At 29.2% G+C, this 27590-nt stretch overlaps 1 protein-coding gene across 1 annotated transcript; it reads left to right on the top strand.

The window, feature by feature from the left end:
• Nucleotides 1–321: 321 nt before the first annotated feature.
• On the top strand, nt 322–22715 carry LOC119610409 (activin receptor type-2A). Its single transcript, XM_037965587.1, has 8 exons — nt 322–998; nt 9702–9902; nt 11841–12026; nt 17290–17435; nt 17496–18021; nt 19182–19384; nt 19480–19572; nt 21433–22715. The coding sequence occupies exons 1-8, from the start codon at nt 962–964 to the stop codon at nt 21616–21618; spliced, it is 1578 nt and encodes a 525-aa protein (XP_037821515.1). The 5' UTR covers nt 322–961; the 3' UTR covers nt 21619–22715.
• Nucleotides 22716–27590: the final 4875 nt, after the last annotated feature.

Below are 27590 nucleotides of genomic sequence, written 5' to 3'. Positions count from 1 at the left end.
CTTTTTTTACAAAACCCACATATTAACAAAATACTCAGCTTTGAGTCTTTCAGAAAAACGTCGATTTTGCGATTATTCTAAAAACCGTGAATTTCCCAGATTTGCGGCTATAAATAGTTTACTTGAATAAACAAAAATCAAAATAGACAAAACATAAGATTTACCCACCTAATAATTTTTTCACTTTTTTTATTATCTGGCAACTTTATTCCTTACTTCACAATAATGTTATATTATACAACTATCTCTTTCACTCTTTAGCACTTTAAATCTTTTCTTCACTCTGGTACTGTATAAATATAAATCACTATAGAATACAAATGTCATTTATTAAAAAAGACACAAATTCAACGGGAGCAACAAATTTTTCGTACGGAGTAAAAATTGATAAAATAGTGTTTTAAAATTAAACAAAATTAAAATATTTCGGCTAAACTAACTAAAATTGAATTGTTTAATATTGAATTACGTAAAATAAAGTGTTTGTATAGCTAATAAATAGCAAAATAAATTGCTGAAGAAAAAAATGTGTACAATACCATCTACAACGAATATGAAAAAATAAGAAAACACACAAAAAATTAAAGAAATGTAGAAAAAGTGTACAACAATAAAAACGACAACAACAACATAATAAGCGCCAGAGGAGCGCCAGTATTCTTCAAAAGTAATCCAAAAAAGTTTATACATAATAATATGCCTCTTCCAAATCTCCAACACAATGTGGACAAGAAATAATAGAAATTCGTGTTACGGAAGTGTTATTTTAACAACAGAATCAAAATAAATGTTAAAATCAAAATAACTACCTATAAAGTGCTTAAATTGTAGACCAAAATATCTTTAGATATTTGCTAAAAATACTATTTTATTTATAGTGGGTTTATTGTTTATAATCTGCTTATACACATATTAACGTCATCATCATTTGAATTGTTGTTACTGTTAAAATAGTACCACAATGTTGCAATTATCTTGGAAACCTTTAATACCCTTTGGTAAGTATATTTTTAAGATTTTTTGTTATTCTTTTTCATTATTTTGTAATTTGCGCTTCAATTCAATTATCACAATTTGTTTTTGTTGTTTTAATTGTAACTTTTTAGTGCCTTTGAATGTGTGTGAGAGTCATTGATATTTTTGTTTTTCTTTTTTTCTATTTTGTTTTGATTTTTGTAACGAAAAAAAAAAACAATATCTAATAAAGAAAAAAATTAATATATATTTGCAATTTGTTAATTTGTAAAACATCATGATTATTAAAAAAAATTAGTTCAATTAAATGTTATCAGTGGATTTATGTGTTAAGACGCCCCATTTTGAAGTGTACCTACATTGTAGGTTCATATAAAATTCCAATTGGAACAATGAACTTTTTAAAAAGTTTTTAGCAAATAAGACAAAAATCCTATTAATATTATTTACATAAGACGACTTTAGTATAAACCTATAGTTCTTTGTTTTTCTAAAATAAAATTGAGAATAATAAAATGATTTGGTAAATCGGTTACGCAGTGAAACAAAATAAATTAAAAACAAATACCTACCTACCTGATGGGTATTAACGAGTACAACAAGAATCTATTTTTGAAATTTGCCAAGCGGCTCCAAAATCTTGAGATACGTTTAAAACGCTTTTATTTAACTTTAAGCGCTTATAAATCTAAGACTTAAGTGTTGTTTGACAAATTTGAAAAATCTATTGTTAAACTCGGCAGTACCTTTCAGAAAAATGGTATCACTTCCCAGGTATTTATGTTTGTCGCCTGGAGAATCTGTTGTAATTATTCAATATACTATTGCATTGAGATTCAAGCCTAAATATTAAGCAACTTCTCAGGATATAATACATACATACATACATACATACATACATACATACATACATACATACATACATACATACATACATACATACATACATACATACATACATACATACATACATACATACATACATACATACATACATACATACATACATACATACATACATACATACATACATACATACATACATACATACATACATACATACATACATACATACATACATACATACATACATACATACATACATACATACATACATACATACATACATACATACATACATACATATGTATAAATTCATTAGGTAAAGTAAAGTACGCTTGGCTGGGTAGTTGAATATGGGAGGTTCCCAGACTTCAAACTGGACATTCAGAATGGCTTGTTCTATTCGGGCAGTATGTGCAAAGTCTGTTGCACCATCACGATGAGTAAAGTGAGGTACGCTTGGCTGGGTAGTTGAATAAGTGGGGTGCATTCGAAGAGACTTTGACATATGTAAGTATTTACCTCGGAGGAGCTAGGAGCTGCTCTTAAAATTGGAATAACTCATTTGGTGATGTTTAGGAAGAAATGTTTTGTTAATATAAATTTATTATTTTAAATACATAATTTCTAAGGAATTTACATATCTAAACAAACAAGAATTTAAAATTGCTGCGTATGTTAGGTTAGGGTATACATTCTCCATATGCTAGATCAGATCCGCAGAAATATACCTAGACCGCTATCGTTCCTTTAATGGAAAATGTTGATGAAGTGCTCTATGAAGTTAAATAGTCCGATATTCCTCAACGTAGTTTCCAACCAATGTTCCTAAGGAATGTAATATCTGTAATAACATCGCTGCTGAAAAGATATTTGGGCCTTAGCCTCCGGTAGGTTAGTACATAGTAAGTGTGCTAGTCTGGTAAACCGGAGGTGGTGTGTTCGATTACTACCTGAGGCACTGGTTAGGGAGCGCTCAACAGGCCCTATAGAGGTCTAGGTGTATTTCTTCGGATTTTATGTATATATGTACATCCTCCTTTCAAACTAACTTACTATTTTGTTAAAAGTCTGTCAACAACTACGAGTTTTACTGCATTATATTATTTCCGCATGAATTATGTTATTCTAAATCTGTTCATCTAATTTTGTTATGCCCATGTTATTAACACAACCTTGTGTTCCTCAGTTTTGTATTCCTCTTTTGTTTCCGATTATTTTCTAATAGCGTGGTACCTATTTGATGCAAAGTATACTTTGAAAGACTATTCAGTTAGGGCGCTCTTACAGCCCAATTAGGTCTTAGAATTAACCTTATAATCTTAAAAAGTATTAACCTTTGTTGGTGCCATACACATATCGTTATTGCTCGGAACTCTACCTGTAAGCTAATGTTGTGATTAATAGTATATTTCGATTTCTGAGTGTTCAATGTAGATCACCAGTACCATTTTGTTCTCTCATTTTAGAGCTATTCGTAGGGCAACGGATTCTTATGGGTATTTGTTCAAATGATATTCTGTATATTTTATCTGTTATCAAGACCTCAAACTTACCTATAAATTTTGTTTTTGTTATGCTGTCTGGCAGACTGGCGACATGCGCCAAAAGGTGTTTAGGCAACTCTGGTGGATTGGCCTAAACATAAGAGACGTTTTATATATGTACGTACATATATCTGTGTTGTAATTAGCCAAATGTTAATCTTTCCACTATAGTGAAATTATCTTCGCTACATAGTACAGCATAACATTTTCATACATGAAACGATTCTTCTTTATTTACTTAATATTTAGTTAGTTAGTTAGTTAGTTAGTTAGTTAGTTAGTTAGTTAGTTTGTTAGTTAGTTAGTTAGTTAGTTAGTTAGCTAGTTAGTTAGTTAGTTAGTTAGTTAGTTAGTTAGTTAGTTAGTTAGTTAGTTAGTTAGTTAGTTGGTTAGTTAGTTAGTTAGTTAGTTAGTTAGTTAGTTAGTTAGTTAGTTAGTTAGTTAGTTAGTTAGTTAGTTAGTTAGTTAGTTAGTTAGTTAGTTAGTTAGTTAGTTAGTTAGTTAGTTAGTTAGTTAGTTAGTATAGTTAGTTAGTTAGTTAGTAGTTAGTTAGTTAGTTAGTTAGTTAGTTAGTTAGTTAGTTAGTTAGTTAGTTAGTTAGTTAGTTAGTTAGTTAGTTAGTTAGTTAGTTAGTTAGTTAGTTAGTTAGTTAGTTAGTTAGTTAGTTAGTTAGTTAGTTAGTTAGTTAGTTAGTTAGTTAGTTAGTTAGTTAGTTAGTTAGTTAGTTAGTTAGTTAGTTAGTTAGTTAGTTAGTTAGTTAGTTAGTTAGTTAGTTAGTTAGTTAGTTAGTTAGTTAGTTAGTTAGTTAGTTAGTTAGTTAGTTAGTTAGTTAGTTAGTTAGTTAGTTAGTTAGTTAGTTAGTTAGTTAGTTAGTTAGTTAGTTAGTTAGTTAGTTAGTTAGTTAGTTAGTTAGTTAGTTAGTTAGTTAGTTAGTTAGTTAGTTAGTTAGTTAGTTAGTTAGTTAGTTAGTTAGTTAGTTAGTTAGTTAGTTAGTTAGTTAGTTAGTTAGTTAGTTAGTTAGTTAGTTAGTTAGTTAGTTAGTTAGTTAGTTAGTTAGTTAGTTAGTTAGTTAGTTAGTTAGTTAGTTAGTTAGTTAGTTAGTTAGTTAGTTAGTTAGTTAGTTAGTTAGTAGTTAGTTAGTTAGTTAGTTAGTTAGTTAGTTAGTTAGTTAGTTAGTTAGTTAGTTAGTTAGTTAGTTAGTTAGTTAGTTAGTTAGTTAGTAGTTAGTTAGTTAGTTAGTTAGTTAGTTAGTTAGTTAGTTAGTTAGTTAGTTAAAAAGTGCGGATTGTTTGATATTAATAGACATTCCAGTTTTCATAACTTTGTATGTCGTTTGTCATGAGCACTCCATTTCAAAGGCTTTTTCCCTTACCAGCAGCGAAACTCAATTACTTGCAGATATAACCATAATAAATGAAGAAATAAAAAATAAAATAAAAAATTATATATAATTATTGTTTAAATAATATCATATTTATCTTATAGCATTATTCATACAACATTTAAAACAAACTGTATCCATAACAATATTAAATAAATAGAAAAATATTTGTTTATTAATTATTTATATTTATAAAAAAAAACATCAGCAATAACTTAAAGAATTCCAGAAATAGAAATTTGGTAAAATCGTTAAAATAATGGTAAATTTTTTTTTACAATTGAGTAAAAAAAATGTTGCCTCATGTATTCTCTAGGATATCTTGTTCCAGAAGTAACAATTTCAGATAGTTGTAAATGGATGTTACCCGAAATTATTTTACTTTAATGGTCGAATCAGACTAATCTGCTTACTAATGGGCATAAATAAGCCAATAAAAAGTACATTGTTTGAAAACCATTCAAGGAACTTGTTAACTTGAGTTTTAGCACCACCTCATACTTTATTTAGAGAAATTTTTTCTACTGATAATTTGTTTGCTGGTGGCACAGATCTAAATTCTTTAAATGACAAGCAAGATCTTTCATATATTTTCATATTCATATTCCAAAAAGAAAACTTTTAGTAAAAGTTCGACTGTAGTTGATAGTTCTTTCCTAAGGATATGCTACTAATACTACTGTTTCCGATTAGGAGCAAAACCTACATTCGTGGTTACTTTGACTAGTTTTATGTAAAATTGATCATTATTATGCATCTTATGTTTGCGCTCTTAGCAATAAAACTCAAACTCTTCATTAAAACACAATTTCCTTTAAACCTATTAAATCTCTTAAATAGATCCCCTTAAATCTTTAATTGTATCTGTTTTCCAATTATATAATCTACGTTTTGTTTACAAAATATTTTCTATTTTTGTATTTCTACTACGCAACACTTTAATCCGAGTTAAAACAACTAAAGAACTTTAATTTAAAAATTTATTCTTTACACAAATAGTAAAGAACGCCATAACCTACCCCAACTTAAATTTGATTAATGTGCCATATTTAACTTAAAACCCACATCAACTTTTCTACAACATATCTTCCACCCCCCTAAACACTATTTTCATCCATATTCCGTTGATGGCTTTGTAGAGGTTTGGGTTTATTTATGTATTTATGTGTGGTATGAAAAATAAAAGTAAATACAAAAACACAACAACGCAAATAAATAAATAAGAAAAAAAAACATAAAACCATTGAGCATGTCCTTACTCAACTGTAAATATAGAAAAATATAAAAACAACAACAACAGCAAGGAGCATATACACAAATGAACAGAAAATAATCAGGCATCTTCTCATGGCTTTGATACTCAATTTACACCGACAACATACAAGGATGAAATAGAGTTTAAATAGTAAACAACTAACAAATACGCCATACTACACATCATCCATATACTAGTTAAATAATATGTATAACCATCCATATCCATAGTATATAACCCGCCAATGTATATCCTTGTACTGTAGATGATAGTAAAAAAAAAACATAAAAAAGGAAAAATAAATCCCTTCGCAGAAAAAAAAAAGAAAACAGAAAATATATTTGATATGAGAACAAAGAAAACTACAAACAGAAATTTATTTTCACTGCACTCCCTGCCACCGCTACCACCATCACCAATGCAAGCCATTCACTCTTCTACTTGATATACTATAATATGTACATTATAGTTTATACCAAATACTTACTTTTATACTGTGGGTGTCAAAAGACAGTAAACACCTTACAATTATTTAGTTGTAAACTACTAAAGAAACTAGATAGATAGATTTTTAACTTAAGCTTCAGATCGTTTAACTATGAACTGTCGTGTAGGTTCCAATGTCTTTTGGGACAAATTTGGCATAAAGATTTCGCATCATTGGCTATAGGTTTTAGGTTTGACAGGTGGCCGCATCGAACATCCGAATTACAGCCTTAATTTGATCTAGTGGAAGAACAGGGATAGCAGAAAGTGTGACAGTGAGAAGAAAGAGATAAAGGAAATGTGAAGAAAACCCTAGAGCATAAAGACTTAAGGTGAAAGCTTACGTCCTGCTTAGTGTGAAACTATCAGAAATGCAGATAGTCGTTCTAATTGTACATTTAACAGATCTGACAGATCATTAACATAAGACTCTAAGGTACGAATACGGGCCGTCACTAAAGCTGGAAAATGACAGAGAAGATAGACTACCGTCTCCTCTCCATCCTCATTCTGACAATTTCTATATAAATCGTTATACAATAAACCAATGCGCCTAACGTGGTTTCCAAAATTTTTAGTTATAACCGATACCATATTACCTAATTGGGGTCTTGGAAGACTAAGAAGATAGGCGGTTCTATGTGGATCCATGTTGAGTCACATCGTTCTAGCTATCGTTTGTTTGTAATGAACTTAATCAACTAATAATCGCAAATATTTAACCAAATTTGAGCCTACCAAAGTGTTCTTTCAGAAAATCTTTTTAACTTTCATAATTGCTTTAAAATTTTTAGTATAACGATGAAATTCGTCAAATTTTACATAATCCTTCTTAAAAATCAGTTTATTATCAATACATTAGGGTGTGTTATAACCAAAATTAGGCCCTATCACAACATGGTAGCCAGTAGTGTTCTAATAACGAAAACCAGTTTCACGAGTCATTTTGGAGCAAAAATATTCCATCAGCAAATCGATTTTCTAAAACCATTCGCCAACAAATTTACATGTATTTTTAATGGTATAATCTAAATGTTTAGGTACTAACATCGGTAGAGGGATTAACCGCAAGATCTGTCCTTTATTTAGAGTAATCATCAAAAACTTTTGAGCACGTGCCGCGGAAACTTTTTTAATGCTCGGGATAAAGTTAAAGTATATCGCTTGTATTTATAAAAAAATCTTATTTTGCTTTTAATGTACTCAATAGTTAAAGCACACTTTAGCCTTAAAAACCATTAATAAAATTGTGATATTCATAAACAAATAATAAACGTATATTAACTATTGTGCTGATTTATGTTTAAGTTGGCAGCACTGTACAATATGGCTGTCATTTTATGTGTTAGTGTTGCGTACAATTAGGATAAAATAATCGTTGATTCGGTTTTCTTAATTTCATATTTTTGTTTATAATAGATTTTTGACAATAAAAACAAACTTTTAAGAAAAATAAATATATATATGGCTTTAATAAATGTCTATTTAGTTCAGATGTATAAATATAACATATAATTTCTAATTATTATTAAAAGTATCCGAATAACGGATATTTTGCGACAAAATATACATCGCTATGACACATTTTCTTATTTTTACTTATTTTCCTTGTAATTTTTGATAAATTTTTGCAAATATTGATAAATTTCTTTGATATTTGACTAATTTTAATGCCGGCGAATATATTTTGCATTAGTATAACACTAAGCATTATATTTAACCAACAAACTTTGAAAAAGCCAAATCAAATGATTTTGTCCATCATTTGGTTGACAGACGGGCATTTCCAAATTGCCTAAAAATAGTGCTGGACAATTGGAATATTGTCAAATATTCATGCATTAATCCAATAATGCCTAGATTTGAGTTTTTTCCTCAAAATATAATCGTTAAAAAATTTTCTGAAATTTTATTTACAAATTTGTAAACGTTAAAATTAGAATTTTTAGATTTTGTTTTAAAAGAAACCATAATTACTTTTCGCAATCAATCTAAAATTACCGGAAAAATCTTTATCTGAGAAAAAAATTGTTAAAAATCAAGTTATTGTTGGCTTAAAGAAGGGTCGAGCCTACAATAAAATTCTTATAATTGTCAATGGTTTATTGAAGGTGTTTTAAGCTATTTCACGTTTATAAATACGATTTTCCTTAATTTTGCCTAAAATTGTTTAATAAACCTAAAATAAGTTTTTATAAATACAGCCGTATATCTTTAATCAATGTTCTTTTTTTATACTCTATGTGGAATGGACAGTGCCGATTTAAAATGTTCAAATATTGTATGGAAGTTATAACCCTGATGTAAATATATCTCTTTCAAATTCTGTATAATTGACAAAGGTATGATAATATAATTTGTTGTTAATAATAACTGATAAATCGTTAAACTTTAATAATAAATGACGAAAGGATCGATCCATAACGGCCTAAATCCATTCATAGGATCACTTTTCGAAATTCACTTTAAATTTAGAACATAAGTGTTGATAACTTTTTGAAGACTTTGTCTGTGGTGTCATATTTTCTGACTGTACAGTAACATGTGAATATCTGGGAAAGTGATTACTATACTTTATGCCCAAAAGGTGTGAACTTATGGGGTCATTGCCTTTTCCAAAATCCCGTTTTTCGGAGAAAACATTGATTAGTTCTCATATTCATAAAGAAAACAATTCATTGATGTTTACTAACTTATGATGCTCAGTATATACTACTGTTGTTAATGTTGTATATATTCTTGGTTATATTTTTATATAAAAAATAAAATCGTAACTAATAGTAAAAATTTAAGAAAAAAATGTATTTAACATTACAAACCCCGAGGGGTATTCAGTTCAAATTTTGCAGTAAATATAACTTTTTTATTTTGAAATTTGTATTTTCAGCTAAATTATTACTACAGTACATAGCCGAGATAATAAATAATGATGGCGAAATATTGACTACATAACTAACATGTTTTTCGAACATGAATTATAAATGACAAAGATCTTTAGTACATACATATGTATGTATGTAGAAATTGATTGACTTGTCTATGGCTTATAGAATAAACATATTAGTTATGTGGTGTCAGGATTTAATCATTAATGTTTTGTTATTAAGGTGTGAAAATAGTATATGTTTGTTGTTAGATAGACAGATTTATTAATATATTATAATATTTTAAATTAATTATTAAATGTTTTATTGATATTTTCTTATTTTTTTAGGTGTTTCCTTACTACTGAGTTTTTGTTTTTGTCTTTCCGAATCAGCAATTTTACCGCCCGATCATAATGTTGATTGTGAACATTACGATGAGAAAGAGTGTATGACGCGTGGTGATTGTGCCACAAAAATTGAACATTGTAAATTTGATTCAGACAAACCGCCAAGTTGTTATGTTTTATGGTCACGTGATGAAATAACGGGTAAGTTTATGCACTTAATGGAGAGTATTAAATTTTTGTAGAAATTTTACTTCGATTTGACATCAAAAGAAAATGGAATTATTACCTAGTAAATCAATTTATTAAAATCAATAAACCTAAACAGATATCAATCCCATATTGAAAATTTGACAAGGTTTCATTATTGATTGTTGTCGTTTTTCTTTTTTAAAGAAGAAAAATTGAAAAAATAATCCCACTTTCTATTTACAATCTAAACACTATAGTTTCTTTATCCTAAGGACTGTATATTACAGTCTCAAGTATGCATTATATAGTATCTTTAGACAACCGAATATAGGCTCTATAAAGACGAAATATAGTCTATATTGTCTATATAGTTTAAGCTATATGGTCTCTGTAAATCTAAGTCTACTTAGTCTCTTTAGTTTTCAGACTGTAGTCTCTATATTTTGCAGACTATAATATCTTTAGTCTACGTCTATAGTTTCTACAGCCTACAAAATCTATAGGTAATAGTCTATATCCTCACCTGAAACGCAAACGGCCCTAACTAACCAAAAATCTAAAATCGATTTTATTGGTGATTATAATGTCCACACCAAAAATTGGACTCCTCCGACCATAATTATCGATTTTATTGACAGGAAACAAAAGGCCCTATCTACAAAAACATTTAAATATTAAAGGTAAAAAGTCAAATTTATCCATTTTTATATACGCCATTGTCAATTATCATAATAAATGTTAGGTTTCACTATTAAACAATTTGTTTATTCACTACAAATAAATCGCACTGATAGAAACAAACTGTAAAATTTTAAAAATGTAAGATAGGGCCGTTTGCGTTTTAGGTGGCGATATGAAGACCATAGGCAATAGGCTATATATTATAGTCTTCATATAGTTTACGGCCTATGGTTTCTGTAGTTCATAGACTATAGTCTATATAATCTACAGACTCTAATCTGCTTAGTACATATAATAGTCTCTAAAGTCTATAGACAATAGTATCTATAGACTATAGTCGTTATATTCTACATACTATAGTCTTGATATTTCTCAGACTATAGTCTCTTTAGTCTACAATCTATAGTCTTCAAAATCTACATACCATAGTCTCAATAGTATACAGACTATAGTCAAAGTCTACATAGCTTACGGCTTAGGGTCTCCATAGTCCACATAATATAGTCTACTTAGTCTACAGTTTATAGTATTTGTAGTCTACAGACTATAGTCTAGACTATGGTATACAGACTATAGAGTTTCTCTACTCCAAGGGCTTTAGAGTCTGAAGTCTACAGACTATAAAGGCTATATTCTGAATTATGTTGCGTAGGCAACTGAAATTAACTAGGATAATTATATAAACGTTCCCACGACAATTGGATCTCCGCTCCGGAACCACCCGATTCTCAATCGGCCAAAGATTTTTAATTCAGCAACAGCTGTATCAACTGGAAAAAAAGTATAAATAGTAGACAATATCTTTTTACCAAATTGGCCTTATAGGTTATGTTAATGTTAAGTTGTTTTATATAGTACACACCTAAAAGAAGTAAATCATTTAAATTACTAACCACCATTATCTCAACGTCTGGTTATTTTAATCCTCAGTTTTCATACAAAAATTATTTTAACAGGTGGAATGTCTACCGGTTATATAACCGGAGGTTGAGATAACGGTCCTATATTTTATAAATTTTTTTTTTTTTTTTTCTCAAAGTTACTAACAAAATTAAAATGGATGAATACAAATTAAGCAATTTTATATACCTAAATAGTTCATAAACTAAGCAAAATATTTAAAGGGTTAAATAAAGTAAATTCTAATATTAACTCATTGTGTAACAAAAAATAAAAAAATGCATAAAGTTTTAATATTTAAATACAAACAAAAAAAACCTTATAATTTATTAATATACAATATTGTAAAAAATATTAATTTTTTTGCAGGAGAAGACCATATCAAAATGAAGGGTTGCTTCTCTCAAACTCCTGAATGTAATCAAACAGAATGTGTTACGAGTTCGGAGCCTCGTAAGAATAATATGAATTTATTGCATTTTTGTTGTTGCAAACAATCAATGTGTAACACTGCACAAAAATGGGAACCAACTACGACAGAAGCAACAACACAAGGTAAATTTCATTTCATTTTATTATTATTATTATTTTGTATTTAAAAATAAATATTCAACTCCTTTATATCATGATGATGTTGTTGTTCCCCTTTTTTACTACAAATATAAGTGATGGGTTTCTCTGTTGATTTCAATATAACAATCATCATCACCAGCATTTAATACGGGCAACATAATACAACAACTCTAGAACTACACATCCAATCACACATACATACATATAATGTTATACATGTGAGTTTATGTATAGAGGAGGTTAGATAGAAGAGGGATCCTGGTTTGCTATTCTCAATTGCTCCTGCTACTGCTGCTATAGCTGTTGTTATTTTGTTTTTCAAATTTATTGCAAGGCACGTGTGTACAATATGGATGTACATTGCTAGATATTGCTGGTGATGGTGCTGCTACTGTTGTTGATGATGATGTTGTTAGTGTTGATGGAGGATGCCACAATGTTATGTTTACCCCAATTTTATACTAGCAATATTTTGTTTTTTTATTTTCTATGGGCTTTTCTTTTTGTTGTTATTTTTTTTCTTTCTTGTATTATACAATGTTTTTGTTCCTTCATTCTTTCGTTTGCAACATAAAAAAGCGTGGGTTCGGTTTAGTTTTGTTTATATCGCCCAATTGCCCCGTTTTCATCATATTCATCACATATACAAATCAAAATATTTAAAGTACCCTACATGTTTTTATTAGTTGAATTTTATTTAAAATTTGTAAGTATGTGGTAGCGAAGATCACTTACTTATAGCTTACTAGACGAAAGAATAGACTATAGACAAGACTATAGACAATATTATAGACTAGATTAAAGATTAGACGAAAGACTAGGGTATATATAGTAGACTTCAGACTAGACTGTAGGCTCGACTAAAGACTAGACTATAGACTAGACTGTAGACTAGACTGTAGACTAGACTGTAGACTAGACTGTAGACTGGACTGTAGACTAGACTGTAGACTAGACTGTATACTAGACTATAGACTAGACTATATACTAGACTATAGACTAGGCTATAGACTAGACTATAGACTAGACTATAGACTAGGCTATAGACTAGACTATAGACTATACTATAGATTAGACTATAGACTAGACTATAGACTAGACTATAGACTAGAGTGTTTCCATTTAATTACATACGCATACATACATATATATATATATATATATATATATATATATATATATATATATATATATACATATATATATATATATATATATATATATATATATATATATATATATATATATGGAAACAGTGTAGTCTATAGTCTAATCTATAAAAGATCCAATTTCCTAAACGGATGGACCTGCTGATTACTCTTTGCAAAACACATGCTTTGTACTTACATTTATTTATACATACATACAAAATTTAACACCAGAATGCAAAACATTTGTCGATTTCCTTGATAGTATGAGTGTTGCAAATCGCTGATCTTAACAGTATATAGATCGATTCCTAAAATAAAAATTTTGTTATGAATAAACTTTCATTCTCCAGTAAACACTTTTAAACATTAAAGGTTAAAATGTTTTACGAAAATATCAGTTACAAGCGCTTTAAAAGATTAATATTTATTTAGAATTAAATCATACCGATTAACTGTACTGTTACTTAAGTGCCATTCTTAACCGATTTAAAAATACTTTTTCAGTTTGTTTTCTTTTTTATTTTTACTGATGTTGTTGTTGTTGAAGTTAATGAACTCGGTAAAATGAAAAAAATAAAGCTTTTGGAGCAGTGGCAGCAGAAGAATCATTGCAGTTGCAGCAACATTTCTTATGCTGCCATATGTTGCAAATCATGTTTATTGGTTGTGTATCATGAATTCGTGTTTGTTTGTATTTGCCACTTAAAAAAAGGAACTAACTCACTTAAATTCACATACATACAAACATATACAATCAAAGCAACACACATATACCCCAACACACACAGATATGTATATTTACTTATCCTTGTGATGCTTTAAAAAAAAAAAAAACATAAAAAAGTAAAGCAAAATCCTTTAGATTTCACTGTTGCTACAGTTGTTCTTGTTGTTGTAGTAGGCAGCTTTTTGCCTCATAAAAATTTTCCGTTTTTAGTCACGTTTTTCTTGTTGATTCACTTGTTATTTTTTTTTCTTCTATGTTGTTTTTTATAATTTTTATTTTTTGCATTCTCTTAATAAATTGGGGGAACTTTCATTTTTCTTTTTGTATAGAGTAGAATTATGATTTTTTTTAGCATTTTTCGTTGCATACTATACAAGTATAAGTATGTGTGTATGTAAATTTGTAAATTTTGCATACGAGATGAGGCTGATGATGATGATGATGACGAAGTGATGTGTGTTTTTTGTTAGAATCTTCTTGTATCGCAGTTAGTAGAGGAGCTGCGAGTACAATATTTCATACATATTCTTTCCCCATTTTTGAACAGCTCTCTTATGACTAGTATGTTTTTTTGGGGGGCTTAAGTTTTTGTATTTGGCCACTTGTAATGTTATTCACCTGTAGGCCGTATTTCTTTTTTAGGTTGTTTTAGTTTCTTCTTGATATTATTTTTGTTTTCATTTCGTTTCTTATTATTTTTTCTCATTTTTTTGGAGGGTAATCTTTTATTCCTTAGAAATATGCACGAATGAAAAGAAATAAGAAAAAACAACAGCAACAACGTTGTGTTTACCTTGTAATTATTTTCAAATGTTGTAAAATTTTTTAAGAAAATGAAAGGGGCTGTTTTCCTTTTTTTTATTTTGCGAATAGCGAATAAAGGGGGAAGTATGTATATACATATTTTACATACTGTTTATACAACTGATGGATGAGTCTTAATAGTTCAATAAACTGTCATATGAAGATGAAATATGTTTGAAATTGCTTACAAGTGTTTATATGTATAACACAAAGGTAATAAAATAAATATGTTCCAATTCTCTAAGGACATTACTGTAAATCTAAAAGGGTCTCAGAAAAAATTATAGTTTAGTAATTTAGCTATCTAAATAAAATTAAAATCTTAGAAATGTTGTTAGGATTCTAATGAAAATTACAAAATTTTTATGTTTATCAATATTAAATTAGGTCATAGGTCAAACTAATCTAACAAAATTTAATTCTATTTATTGCAAATTCTGAACAAATTTTTGAATAAAGATTTCTATAAGAAATCGATAAAAGTTCAAATAAAGTTTTGTAAAAGAAACCCGAATTCGGTGTTTGAATTAAGATTTCTACAACACAATCTAATTAGGTGTTAAAATCGAAGTTCGATTTTAATTTTCTATAAAAAAGAACAAATTCAAATATAGTTTTCTGCAAGAAATACAAATTTGAAGTATGAACTATTTTTCTTTACGAAATTTCAATTCGATGTTTGAATAAAGTTTTCTCCAGAAATCTGAATTCGAAGTACAAATTAAATTTTTTATACAAAAACCAAATTTGAAGTTCTAATTAAGTTCTGTGAATGATAACTCAATTTAAAGTTCGAATTATATTTTCCATCAGGAAACTAAATTCCAAGTTCAATTCTTGTTCAGTTCTAGTTCAGTTCTAGTTCAGTTCTAGTTCAGTTCTAGTTCTAGTTCAGTTCTAGTTCAGTTCTAGTTCAGTTCTAGTTCAGTTCTAGTTCAGTTCAGTTCTAGTTCAGTTCTAGTTCAGTTCTAGTTCAGTTCTAGTTCAGTTCTAGTTCAGTTCTAGTTCAGTTCTAGTTCAGTTAGTTCAGTTCTAGTTCAGTTTCTAGTTCAGTTCTAGTTCAGTTCTAGTTCAGTTCTAGTTCAGTTCTAGTTCAGTTCTAGTTCAGTTCTAGTTCAGTTCTAGTTCAGTTCTAGTTCAGTTCTAGTTCAGTTCTAGTTCAGTTCTAGTTCAGTTCTAGTTCAGTTCTAGTTCAGTTCTAGTTCAGTTCTAGTTCAGTTCTAGTTCAGTTCTAGTTCAGTTCTAGTTCAGTTCTAGTTCAGTTCTAGTTCAGTTCTAGTTCAGTCTAGTTCAGTAGTTCAGTTCTAGTTCAGTTCTAGTTCAGTTCTAGTTCAGTTCTAGTTCAGTTCTCCGTTCAGTTTCTTAGTTCAGTTCTAGTTCAGTTCTAGTTCAGTTCTAGTTTCAGTTCTAGTTCCAGTTCTTAGTTCAGTTCTAGTTCCAGTTCTTCTAGTTTTTCAGTTTCTTAGTTCAGGTTCTAGTTCAGTTCTAGTTCAGTTCTACGTTCAGTTCTAGTTCAGTTCTAGTGTCAGTTCTAGTTCCGTTCTAGTTCAGGTTCTAGTTCAGTTCTAGTTTCAGTTCTAGTTCCGTTCTAGTCAGTTCTAGTTCAGTTCAGTTCAGTTCTCGTCAGTTCTCGTTCAGTTCTAGTTCAGTTCTAGTTCAGGTTCTAGTTCAGGTTCAGTTCAGTTTCTAGTTCAGTTCTAGTTCAGTTCTAGTTCAGTTCTAGTTCAGTTCTAGTTCAGTTCTAGTTCAGTTCTAGTTCAGTTCTAGTTCAGTTCTAGTTCAGTTCTAGTTCAGTTCTAGTTCAGTTCTAGTTCAGTTCTAGTTCAGTTCTAGTTCAGTTCTATTCAGTTCTAGTTCAGTTCTAGTTCAGTTCTAGTTAGTTAGTTCAGTTCTAGTTCAGTTTTAGTTCAGTTCTAGTTCAGTTCTAGTTCAGTTCTAGTTCAGTTCTAGTTCAGTTCTAGTTCAGTTCTAGTTCAGTTCTAGTTCAGTTCTAGTTCAGTTCTAGTTCAGTTCTAGTTCAGTTCTAGTTCAGTTCTAGTTCAGTTCTAGTTCAGTTCTAGTTCAGTTCTAGTTCAGTTCTAGTTCAGTTCTAGTTCAGTTCTAGTTCAGTTCTAGTTCAGTTCTAGTTCAGTTCTAGTTCAGTTCTAGTTCAGTTCTAGTTCAGTTCTAGTTCAGTTCTAGTTCAGTTCTAGTTCAGTTCTAGTTCAGTTCTAGTTCAGTTCTAGTTCAGTTCTAGTTCAGTTCTAGTTCAGTTCTAGTTCAGTTCTAGTTCAGTTCTAGTTCAGTTCTAGTTCAGTTCTAGTTCAGTTCTAGTTCAGTTCTAGTTCAGTTCTAGTAGTTCTAGTTCAGTTCTAGTTCAGTTCTAGTTCAGTTCTAGTTCAGTTCTAGTTCAGTTCTAGTTCAGTTCTAGTTCAGTTCTAGTTCAGTTCTAGTTCTGTTCTAGTTCAGTTCTAGTTATTTTTTACAATAAAAACGAAAACGAAAACGAATTTCAATTTCTTTCTTTCTTCATAAAAAAAAAACGATTTGGAAGTTCTCATTAATCTCATTTCTTTTGTTTCAGTGCCGAAAGAGAAGACCCCAGAAAATGCTGATCTAATTTATATCGTTATTTGTTCAATCATACTTGCCATTTTAATAACTATAACTGGTATTGGTCTATTTTTATATCGTAGACGTAAACAAGCTCACTTCAATGAAATACCCACAGTAAGTTCTCCTAAATATGTAAAATAACCAATAATAATATGCTAATCACAACTCTTCCAGAATGAAGCTGAAATAACCAATTCATCACCTTTACTCAGCAATAGACCCATACAGTTGTTAGAATTAAAAGCCAGTGGTCGTTTCGGTGATGTTTGGCAGGCAAAACTTCACAATCAAGATGTGGCGGTGAAAATATTTCGCATGCAAGAGAAAGAATCATGGAATACTGAATTGGAAATTTACAAATTACCTCGTATGCGTCATCCGAATATTTTGGAATTTTTGGGACATGAAAAACACACAGAAAAAATACAACAAGAATTTTGGCTTATATCGGCTTATCAACATAATGGTTCATTGTGTGATTATTTAAAATCTCATACGATTACATATCAAGAACTATGTAAAATAGCCGAATCGATGGCTTGTGGCTTGGCTCATTTACACGAAGAGATCTTGGCAACAAAAACCGAAGGCCTTAAGCCGTCCATTGCACATCGTGATTTCAAGTCGAAAAATGTTTTACTCAAAAATGATTTGACGGCGTGTATTGCTGATTTTGGTTTAGCCATGATATTTCAACCGGGTAAGTTCAATTTTTTTATACTTTTTATAATATTATATCACGCACATTACTATCTCATATTGTTCAGTTTGTACATTTTTATTTGCTTTGTTAATGCATTTTTTTTTTGGCTCTAAACATTGTGTATAATTTGTATAAAATTTACTTGTGTAAACTGTGTATTTAAAATCTTTAATTTACTTTTAACATTACAATGTTAAATTTATGTCAATGCGAGCAGAATGTTTTGATAAATATGAAGGCATATATGTATAAAGTCAAGGTCGGTGAAATAACTAAGTGCACCCAAAGGAAATTATTAGTTTTACAAGAATCTTAATTATTATGTTAAATTAATTACGGTAGTCATCAGTTCAGTATTCCACATTAAAAAAAAACTTAAACTGTTATACCATGATGGACATTAATTCTATATTATAGTTAACAAATTTTAAACGTTCAGTAGTTCATAAACTGTTTAGTATTTGTACTGTATTTTTGAATAAAGTAGATGTTATTAAAACAGTTTTGTTCAAGAATTAAGAAATTTATATAAATTGTTTTTTATGTTAATTCCAAAATATTTTTTATGAAAAAAATATAACTTTTAGAAAGAGGGGTTATATATGCGGTAATGGTAAATATGATCTTATCCATATAAATTTTGGTAAAGGGATTTACGTCTATATTAAAGTTATTTATGCAGAATTTCATCGTTATATTGGAGTGAATTTTGACCTTCAAGATATTTTCTGGAGGCGACTTTGTATGGGGACTTGGGTCAAAAGGATATGCGCGAAATATCATTAAATTATCTTGAAAATTGCAACCAATAGCGTGTAGGACCAATATTTTTGGGTGTTACAAAAACATCAGCACAAACACAATACCCTTCCACACCTATTGTGGTGTAGGGTATAAAAATATAAAACTTATGATTTTATTTTGTTATTTATTTAATTGATTTTCGGTTCGGTTTTCCCTTTTTATTTCTGTTTTATTTGTGTATTAATTGGTGATTGTTAAAATTAAAAAAAATGCTATTAATATTTACTAACAAAAAAGCATGATTACGCACTTCTTCATTTTCATTTGTAATAAAAAACTTACAATAAGTGTCTTACACAAAAACGAAAAAAAAAACAAATAAAATTTATAAATATTTATCAAAACAAATTAAGGCAAACCTTGTGGTGATACACATGGCCAAGTAGGCACCAGACGTTATATGGCTCCCGAGGTCTTGGAGGGTGCCATTAACTTTAATCGTGATGCTTTTCTACGTATTGACGTTTATGCTTGCGGTCTAGTGCTGTGGGAAATGGTATCACGTTGTGATGCAACAGGACCTGTAGGAGAATTCTTATTGCCATTTGAAGCAGAGGTTTGATATTGTCAATTTAAACAAATTACATAAAAGTATCTGTAAAAGAAAACGGATTTATATTTGCATTTCCTTTTTTTTTTCGCAATTTTTAGCTGGGCCAAAGACCCACCTTGGATGAGGTACAGGAGAATGTTGTTATGAAAAAATTACGTCCACAAATTTTAAATTCATGGCGTTCGCATCCGGTAAGTTCAGCACTTTAGAACAGAACTAGAACAGAACTAGAACAGAACTAGAACATAACTAGAACATAACTAGAACAGAACTAGAACATAACTAGAACAGAACTAGAACAGAACTAGAACAGAACTAGAACAGAACTAGAACAGAACTAGAACAGAACTAGAACAGAACTAGAACAGAACTAGAACAGAACTAGAACAGAACTAGAACAGAACTAGAACAGAACTAGAACTGAACTAGAATAGAACTAGTACAGAACTAGAACAGAACTAGAACAGAACTAGAACAGAACTAGAACAGAACTAGAACAGAACTAGAACAGAACTAGAACAGAACTAGAACAGAACTAGAACAGAACTAGAACAGAACTAGAACAGAAATAGAACAGAACTAGAACAGAACTAGAACAGAACTAGAACAGAACTAGAACAGAACTAGAACAGAACTAGAACAGAACTAGAACAGAACTAGAACAGAACTAGAACTAGAACTGAACTAGACTGAACTAGAACTGAAACTAGAACTGAACTAGAACTGAACTAGAACTGAACTAGAACTGAACTAGAACTGAACTAGAACTGAACTAGAACTGAACTAGAACTGACTAGAACTGAACTAGAACTGAACTAGAACTGAACTAGAACTGAACTAGAACTGAACTAGAACTGAACTAGAACTGAACTAGAACTGAACTAGAACTGAACTAGAACTGAACTAGAACTGAACTAGAACTGAACTAGAACTGAACTGAACTAGAACTGAACTAGAACTGAACTAGAACTGAACTAGAACTGAACTAGAACTGAACTAGAACTGAAACTAGAACTGAACTAGAACTGAACTAGAACTGAACTAGAACTGAACTAGACTGAACTAGAACTGAACTAGAACTGAACTAGAACTGAACTAGAACTGAACTAGAACTGAACTAGAACTGAACTAGAACTGAACTAGAACTGAACTAGAACTGAACTAGAACTGAACTAGAACGAACTAGAACTGAACTAGAACTGAACTAGAACTGAACTAGAACTGAACTAGAACTGAACTAGAACTGACTAGAACTGAACTAGAACTGAACTAGAACTGAACTAGAACTGAACTAGAACTGAACTAGAACTGACTAGAACTGAACTAGAACTGAACTAGAACTGAACTAGAACTGAACTAGAACTGAACTAGAACTGAACTAGAACTGAACTAGAACTGAACTAGAACTGAACTAGAACTGAACTAGAACTGAACTAGAACTGAACTAGAACTGAACTAGAACTGAACTAGAACTGAACTAGAACTGAACTAGAACTGAACTAGAACTGAACTAGAACTGAACTAGAACTGAACTAGAACTGAACTAGAACTGAACTAGAACTGAACTAGAACTGAACTAGAACAGAACAGAACTAGAACTGAACTAGAACTGAACTAGAACAGAACTAGAACTGAACTAGAACTGAACTAGAACTGAACTAGAACTGAACTAGAACTGAACTAGAACTGAACTAGAACTGAACTAGAACTGAACTAGAACTGAACTAGAACTGAACTAGAACTGAACTAGAACTGAACTAGAACTGAACTAGAACTGAACTAGAACTGAACTAGAACTGAACTAGAACTGAACTAGAACTGAACTAGAACTGAACTAGAACTGAACTAGAACTGAACTAGAACTGAACTAGAACTGAACTAGAACTGAACTAGAACTGAACTAGAACTGAACTAGAACTGAACTAGAACTGAACTAGAACTGAACTAGAACTGAACTAGAACTGAACTAGAACTGAAATAGAACTGAACTAGAACTGAACTAGAACTGAACTATATAATTAACTTCCTGTTCCTGATTTTCCTAATTTTAGGGTATCAGCATTATCTGTGACACAATGGAAGAATGTTGGGATCATGATGCCGAGGCACGTCTCTCCTCCTCTTGTGTTATGGAACGTTTTCTACAGCTACAAAAATATCCCACCACAATGCTAATTAAAACAAATACCAATAATATTGTGGTCGATGCTAAAGATTCGAATAATTTAAGTTTATAGAACAGGTATTAAATCACTCTTATTTATTTAAAAAATTGTCTTAACGGTAAATAAGAGTGATACAAATTTATCTTATTAACAAAGGCGCGCCACAAAATACAAAAAATATAATTATAATAACATTATATAGAGTTTTTTGTTTGTTTTAAAACTGATTAACAAAATAATAATTGTTTTAAATTGAGCCTAATCCTTTAAGTCGTTATAAACAAAAACAAAAATCTGTTAAAATTACTAAGGCTTATTTACACAATGTTAACGTCATGTAATTGTGTTCTGGGTCTATTTACAAAAGTAAATATGATGTTGTGTATACAAGCCTGGAGGAAAATATCTTATAAAAATTTGGTTTCCTTGGAAAATTTTACGACCATTGGATGGATGGATCATTCATTGTTTTAGAAAATTAGTTTCTAAATCATTTGTTTATCTTTTTATGTAAAAAGTGCACATTTTTTTGCATTAAAGGATTTTCATAATGCTTTATATTTGTTTTATAAATACAATACATATAACTAGTTTTTTTTTGTCACGAATGAGAAAAAATATTAACAAAATTAATTTAAGAACAAATAAATATGTAAAATATATTTTAAGTCAGTCTTGTCTGAATAGACTTTCTGTCTCTATTGAAATAATTAAAAATATATGGGAAATTGGAAATTTTAATATAAAAAATCAAATATTGATATCTATAGAAGTAATTATTACTAAAATTATCAGAGATTATTTAAAAGTATTACATTTTATTTATGCAATGAAATAAAATCATTAACAATACATTTTATTTTTTAATTATTTAAAAAATTTGAATGGTTCTGATTACCATGATATTTTTCTTCAAATTTTTATTGAATTTCCTATAATTCACCACCTAAATACCAAAAGTCTAGACAAGACTGTGTTAAGTATTTAATAATTAGAATTTTTAACCGATAACAAAGAGAAAATAAATAAGCAGCTAAGTTTAAAGAAAAAGTTATAAAATACAATTATATATTAAGATTTATTAACATATGACTGATTCATTAGAAATATGAAAAAAAAACAAATATTTTATTAAAAAAAAATATTTAAAAATATTAAATGAAAAAAAAGCGAAAACCATAAATCCCGTTTCCTATGTTGAGCAACCAATTGCCATGTATCTCGTCTACCATAAAATAATATCCTTATATAAGATTTTCTTTCCAAAACCACTCTGACTTTTAACAAAATATTATAGTAAATAGAATTATTATTTAATTATTTTGTTGTTTTCATTTGAATAATTTAGTATTTTATTTTAAATTATATTGTAGTTTCTTCTTATTTTGTTGTACATTTTTATTTGCAAATTTTTCTCTTGTATAAGTTTGAAATAATGTTGTAATTTTGAATGTAGAGTTTAGGTTTAATAATTTGGAGGCTTTTGATATTTTTAAAGATTTGTTTTTTTTTTTAATTTAAAACTGTTTTACTATCACAAACATAACAAGTTTTATAAAAGCCAATATTTTTGTTGCTGCAAGTATTGCGATGAAATTGGACATAAATAAGTTTTATACGAACAAAAATCTCCATAAAAGGTCTTTAAGATTTGGTCCAAATCTTAGTACATTTTAAATCCTTAATTTTTAAAACATTGTTAACTATGATATTTTTTCATCATTTTGGCAATGTAAGGATTCCGCTCCAAAGGAAATGCTTACATTTTGGATACCCTTTTCTGAAGTATTTGGACGGGACAAGGTCTAGACTATTAGGCGAGCGAGACAAAACTTCCCAAGCACTGCATTCTTAATAGTTTTTAACAGGTATGGTCACATGTTCCAAATGATGGAATATTTCGCTTTTATGAGTGAAGTTTTTCAGCCAATGCTCCCTTTTAACAAACCCATGGCATTCGGTAAAGGTTTCCTTGTCTGACCAGATTTCAGCTGGTCATAACTCTTTTGCAGACCTGGGATAAATGCATTAAATGTGTTAATGCATTAACAATTTTTCCTACATTAAAAAAAATTAATGTTAATGCATGTTTATTGCATTAACATTAACATGGGTACATTTAATGCATTAAATTTGCATTAACATTAAATATTTTTAAATTTAATGCATTAATTTTACATTAACATTAAATATTTGTGAAATTAATGCATTAATTTTGCATTAACATTAAATATTTTTGAATTTAATGCATTAATTTTCCATTAACATTAAATAATAAATAATAAAATTAATGCATTAATTTTCCATTAACATTAATGTATAAAATAATTTATAAAAATAAGAATACAGCGCTAAAGACCTCGGTCTACCTAAATTCAAGTAAAATTGAATGTTTTAAAGTCCTTTCTAATAAGTCCTATACTCGATAATACATTTTAGAAGAATAGTATCACTTCCCAGATATTCCTTTTTTAGCTTATTTTGTTAAAATCCTTTTTAATAAGTCCTATACTCGATAATACATATTAGAAGAATGGTATCACTTCCCAGATATTCCTTTTTTAGTTTATTTTGTCTGTGGAATCTTATATAAATATGATATTTAAAACACACAAGTTTGAATGGAATATAGGAGTTATTAGAAAGGATTTTAACCTATTTAATTTTAGTTGTATTTAGTTAGATCGAGGTCTTTTGTGCTGTATTTTTATTTATGTTTATCAATTTTTATATATATTAATGTTAATGGAATATTAATGCATTAATTTTATTGCTTATTTAATGTTAATGTAATATTAATGCACTAAATTCAGATATGTTTAATGTTAATGCAAAATTAATGCATTAATTTCAAAAATATTTAATGTTAATGTAAAATTAATGCATTAAATTCAAAAATATTTAATGTTAATGGAAATTTAATGCATTAAATTTTACAAATTTAATGTTAATGCAATATTTTTTACATTAAATTAATTTTTTTTTTAATTTAATGTTAATGCAAAATTAATGGAAATCGCCCAGGTCTGCTCTTTTGGTTCCACTAAATGCAGAACATTACCATAGCGCCATAAACATTTGGCTTTGGTATCGATTCAGTTGGTTGGCCGGGCTTCACATTCGGTCACTTACAATTAGACCTTAGCATTTCAAGGTCTCCCGGCTTCAATTCGTTTTGTGCCAAATATCTCTGTTTTTGGTTGAATCTTGCTACTCTCAAACATTCTGAAATCGGTGCTTGAGTAGCTGCCAATGATATTGTATGCTTTTGTTAAGTTTGACAAAAATCTTGAACACATTCATCATTCATTACCAAGTAATGTATAAAATAACCACATTACATATTACCAAATAGTGAGCATGTTTGCTGGATACCTTTGGAATAAGCTTTTATGTAAATTTGTAAAATTAATCTTCTATATATCTTTCTAAATCATACCATTATTTCTAAACAAATTCAGTTAAATTTTTTGTTAACAAAAATTTACAACAAAACGCCGTTATATTTAATAAGTTCTTTTTGTGCCTTCTTTAATTATTATGATTTTTATTGTTTTACATTTAATTTTTATGTAATAATTTAGTTTTATTGCTTTAGATTTTATAAGTAAACAAATAAAAAAAATAATACCTTCAATATAAAAGTTTTTGTTTTATTTTTTCTCAGTGCCAATATCCTCCATTTAATTTAATTTGTCATCTCTTACACAAATAAATACTTTCCCTTTTTATCGTATAGTTAAACACAATGAAAGTACAATTATTTAACTGTGTTCAGTTAAATTTGTTTAATATGTTATGTATAAACAAAAAAACATAAATTAAAATAAACGGAAAATAATAAACAAAAGAGTTTCTGAATTTATATACAAAACAATATAATATTAATTATAAAAAATAGTTATAGTTCTTTAAAATAAATAGATCAAACGTACAGTTTCAGTACCGTATTATGAGCAAAAAAAAAAAAAAAAAAAGAAAACATAACACAAAAGTACACAATAGTTAAATTAATTAAAATTTTGCAAAAAAATCAAGAAAAAAAAAACGTTTTATTCAAATACAAATCAAAAAAATATATAGTTTATTTGTACATACTGAATGCTAATTTATCTAACTACAGTCATACATACATGCAAAAAATATTTAACTAATTACATTATAATATATTAAATCTATGTTAATATGACGAAACAACTTTAGTCGATTAGAGTTAAGTTTGCAAATAATAAGATAATATTTAAGTTTTTGTTTTCCGGATTAATTGAAGAGCTCTATCGGTCTAAACATAGTTATGAGGCCATAACGAGACACTATATTCTAAAAATGCTATCTCACTAAATTAATAAGCTGAATTAGAACTTTCTGAACATACTGCCTCGGTATATCAAACTGATTAATACCATTTTCGAAGTCTTCAAGCTTATTCTGAATTTTAATTCGAATGGAAAATTTATCCGTTTGGCAATTCATTCAATATTCGATACTCCGTCACTTAAATAGCAATTTACAAAATACTAACTACCTAAGTCCTACATGTGGATTGACCATTTTGGAGAAATATAGATATATATATGTATATAAATTACATAGTTCAAATATCGAAATCATGGGTGAAGAAATGTTCGCTTGATATAGCAGTAGCTGCGCTAATAATTTTTGTTCGAATCAAATATTTAATAGTTGTGAAAACGCAATTAACGAGCGGCCCACAATCGCCCCTATTACAGGGTATACAGAGGCATCACGAGCAAAAAACTATTTCTCTCTCTTTCGTACAAAACGATTTCAGTGATTTCTTTTTGCTGTATTTTTTTTATATGTATCTCTTCTCACCAAACTATTCCAAATTTAACAAAAGCTTTATACTTAGTGCCCCTGCATTTCAATTCGAATCGAAATTTTCTCTGTTTTACGATGCTGTTTTTTTTTCTAATACCCATTTTCGATTGTAGCGAAACTGAATGTGGAAACGTAATCGTTATGTAGAATAGAGGTGAATATAGTTAACGAGTGGGGCTATGGAAGAAGTGTAATTTAGGTGGTTTAAAATCATAACTTTTAAAGGTTTATTAGCTTAATGAGACCCCAGAATTTATCCATTTTCGAGATATTTTATCCTGAAGTTTTAAAAAATCACAAAATGTTGCCATATTTGAGGTTTTATAACAACTAAGTCGCATATTTGTCGTCCAAAAGTCTTTCTTTTTTCTTAATATTATGTTTAAAACAACAGTAAATTCACAAAACTTTCTACGGCCAAAACTTCAACAGATTTTATATAATGTCTCGAACATGCACAAAATCGAGAACAATAAATTCAGTATATTTTATATTCATTATTTTGCAAATCACAATGTTATTTGACTTAAGTTGTATTAATATATTAACATAGATATTAATTAGGCGCATTTTAAATTATTTTTATTTTGTAATATTGAATTTAAACGAAAACTTTATAAAACTAAGTATGATTTAATACACCCTTTAAATCGGTTAGCATTTACAATTAGAAACAGTAGAAAATAAGAAGTACATTTTAATTAGATTTAAAAATGATTTCGGTTATATGGCTACCGAGGCTGTTCTTTGTGAAGCACGATCTAGACATTCACATCGATGAATAATTTTCAAATTAAATTTGATCATAAATGTCAAAAAGTGAGCTTTGTGTGATAGTTCGTTATCCTTTGTTAAGTTCTATCACGCTTAAGAAAACACTCAGTATATACATGAATGAAAAGAAGTTGCACTTCTCGGTTTCTCGACTTCTATGAGAAATGTTTTTACCCTACATCACTTTAGTGGGGAGGGTATATTGGATTTGTGCTGATGTTTGTAACATACAAAAATATTCGTCCTAGACCCACCTTAAAGTATACCAATCGGCTTAGAATCGTTCAGGTCGCAATTTTCAAGATAATTGGATGAAATTTGGCACGCACGTTTTATTTGACCCAAGGACGAAACCTATTGAAAATGGTTAAAATCGGTCCATTATTTCACCTAGCCCCCATAGAACAGAACCCCCCGAAAAGGGCTTC

The sequence above is a fragment of the Lucilia sericata genome, unplaced genomic scaffold (assembly GCF_015586225.1).
Source record: "Lucilia sericata isolate MDLA Ls3-8-SP2 unplaced genomic scaffold, ASM1558622v1 Contig001180F_arrow, whole genome shotgun sequence".
In the NCBI taxonomy this organism is placed as follows: domain Eukaryota; kingdom Metazoa; phylum Arthropoda; class Insecta; order Diptera; family Calliphoridae; genus Lucilia; species Lucilia sericata.
This window is presented reverse-complemented; position numbering and strand designations above follow the sequence as displayed.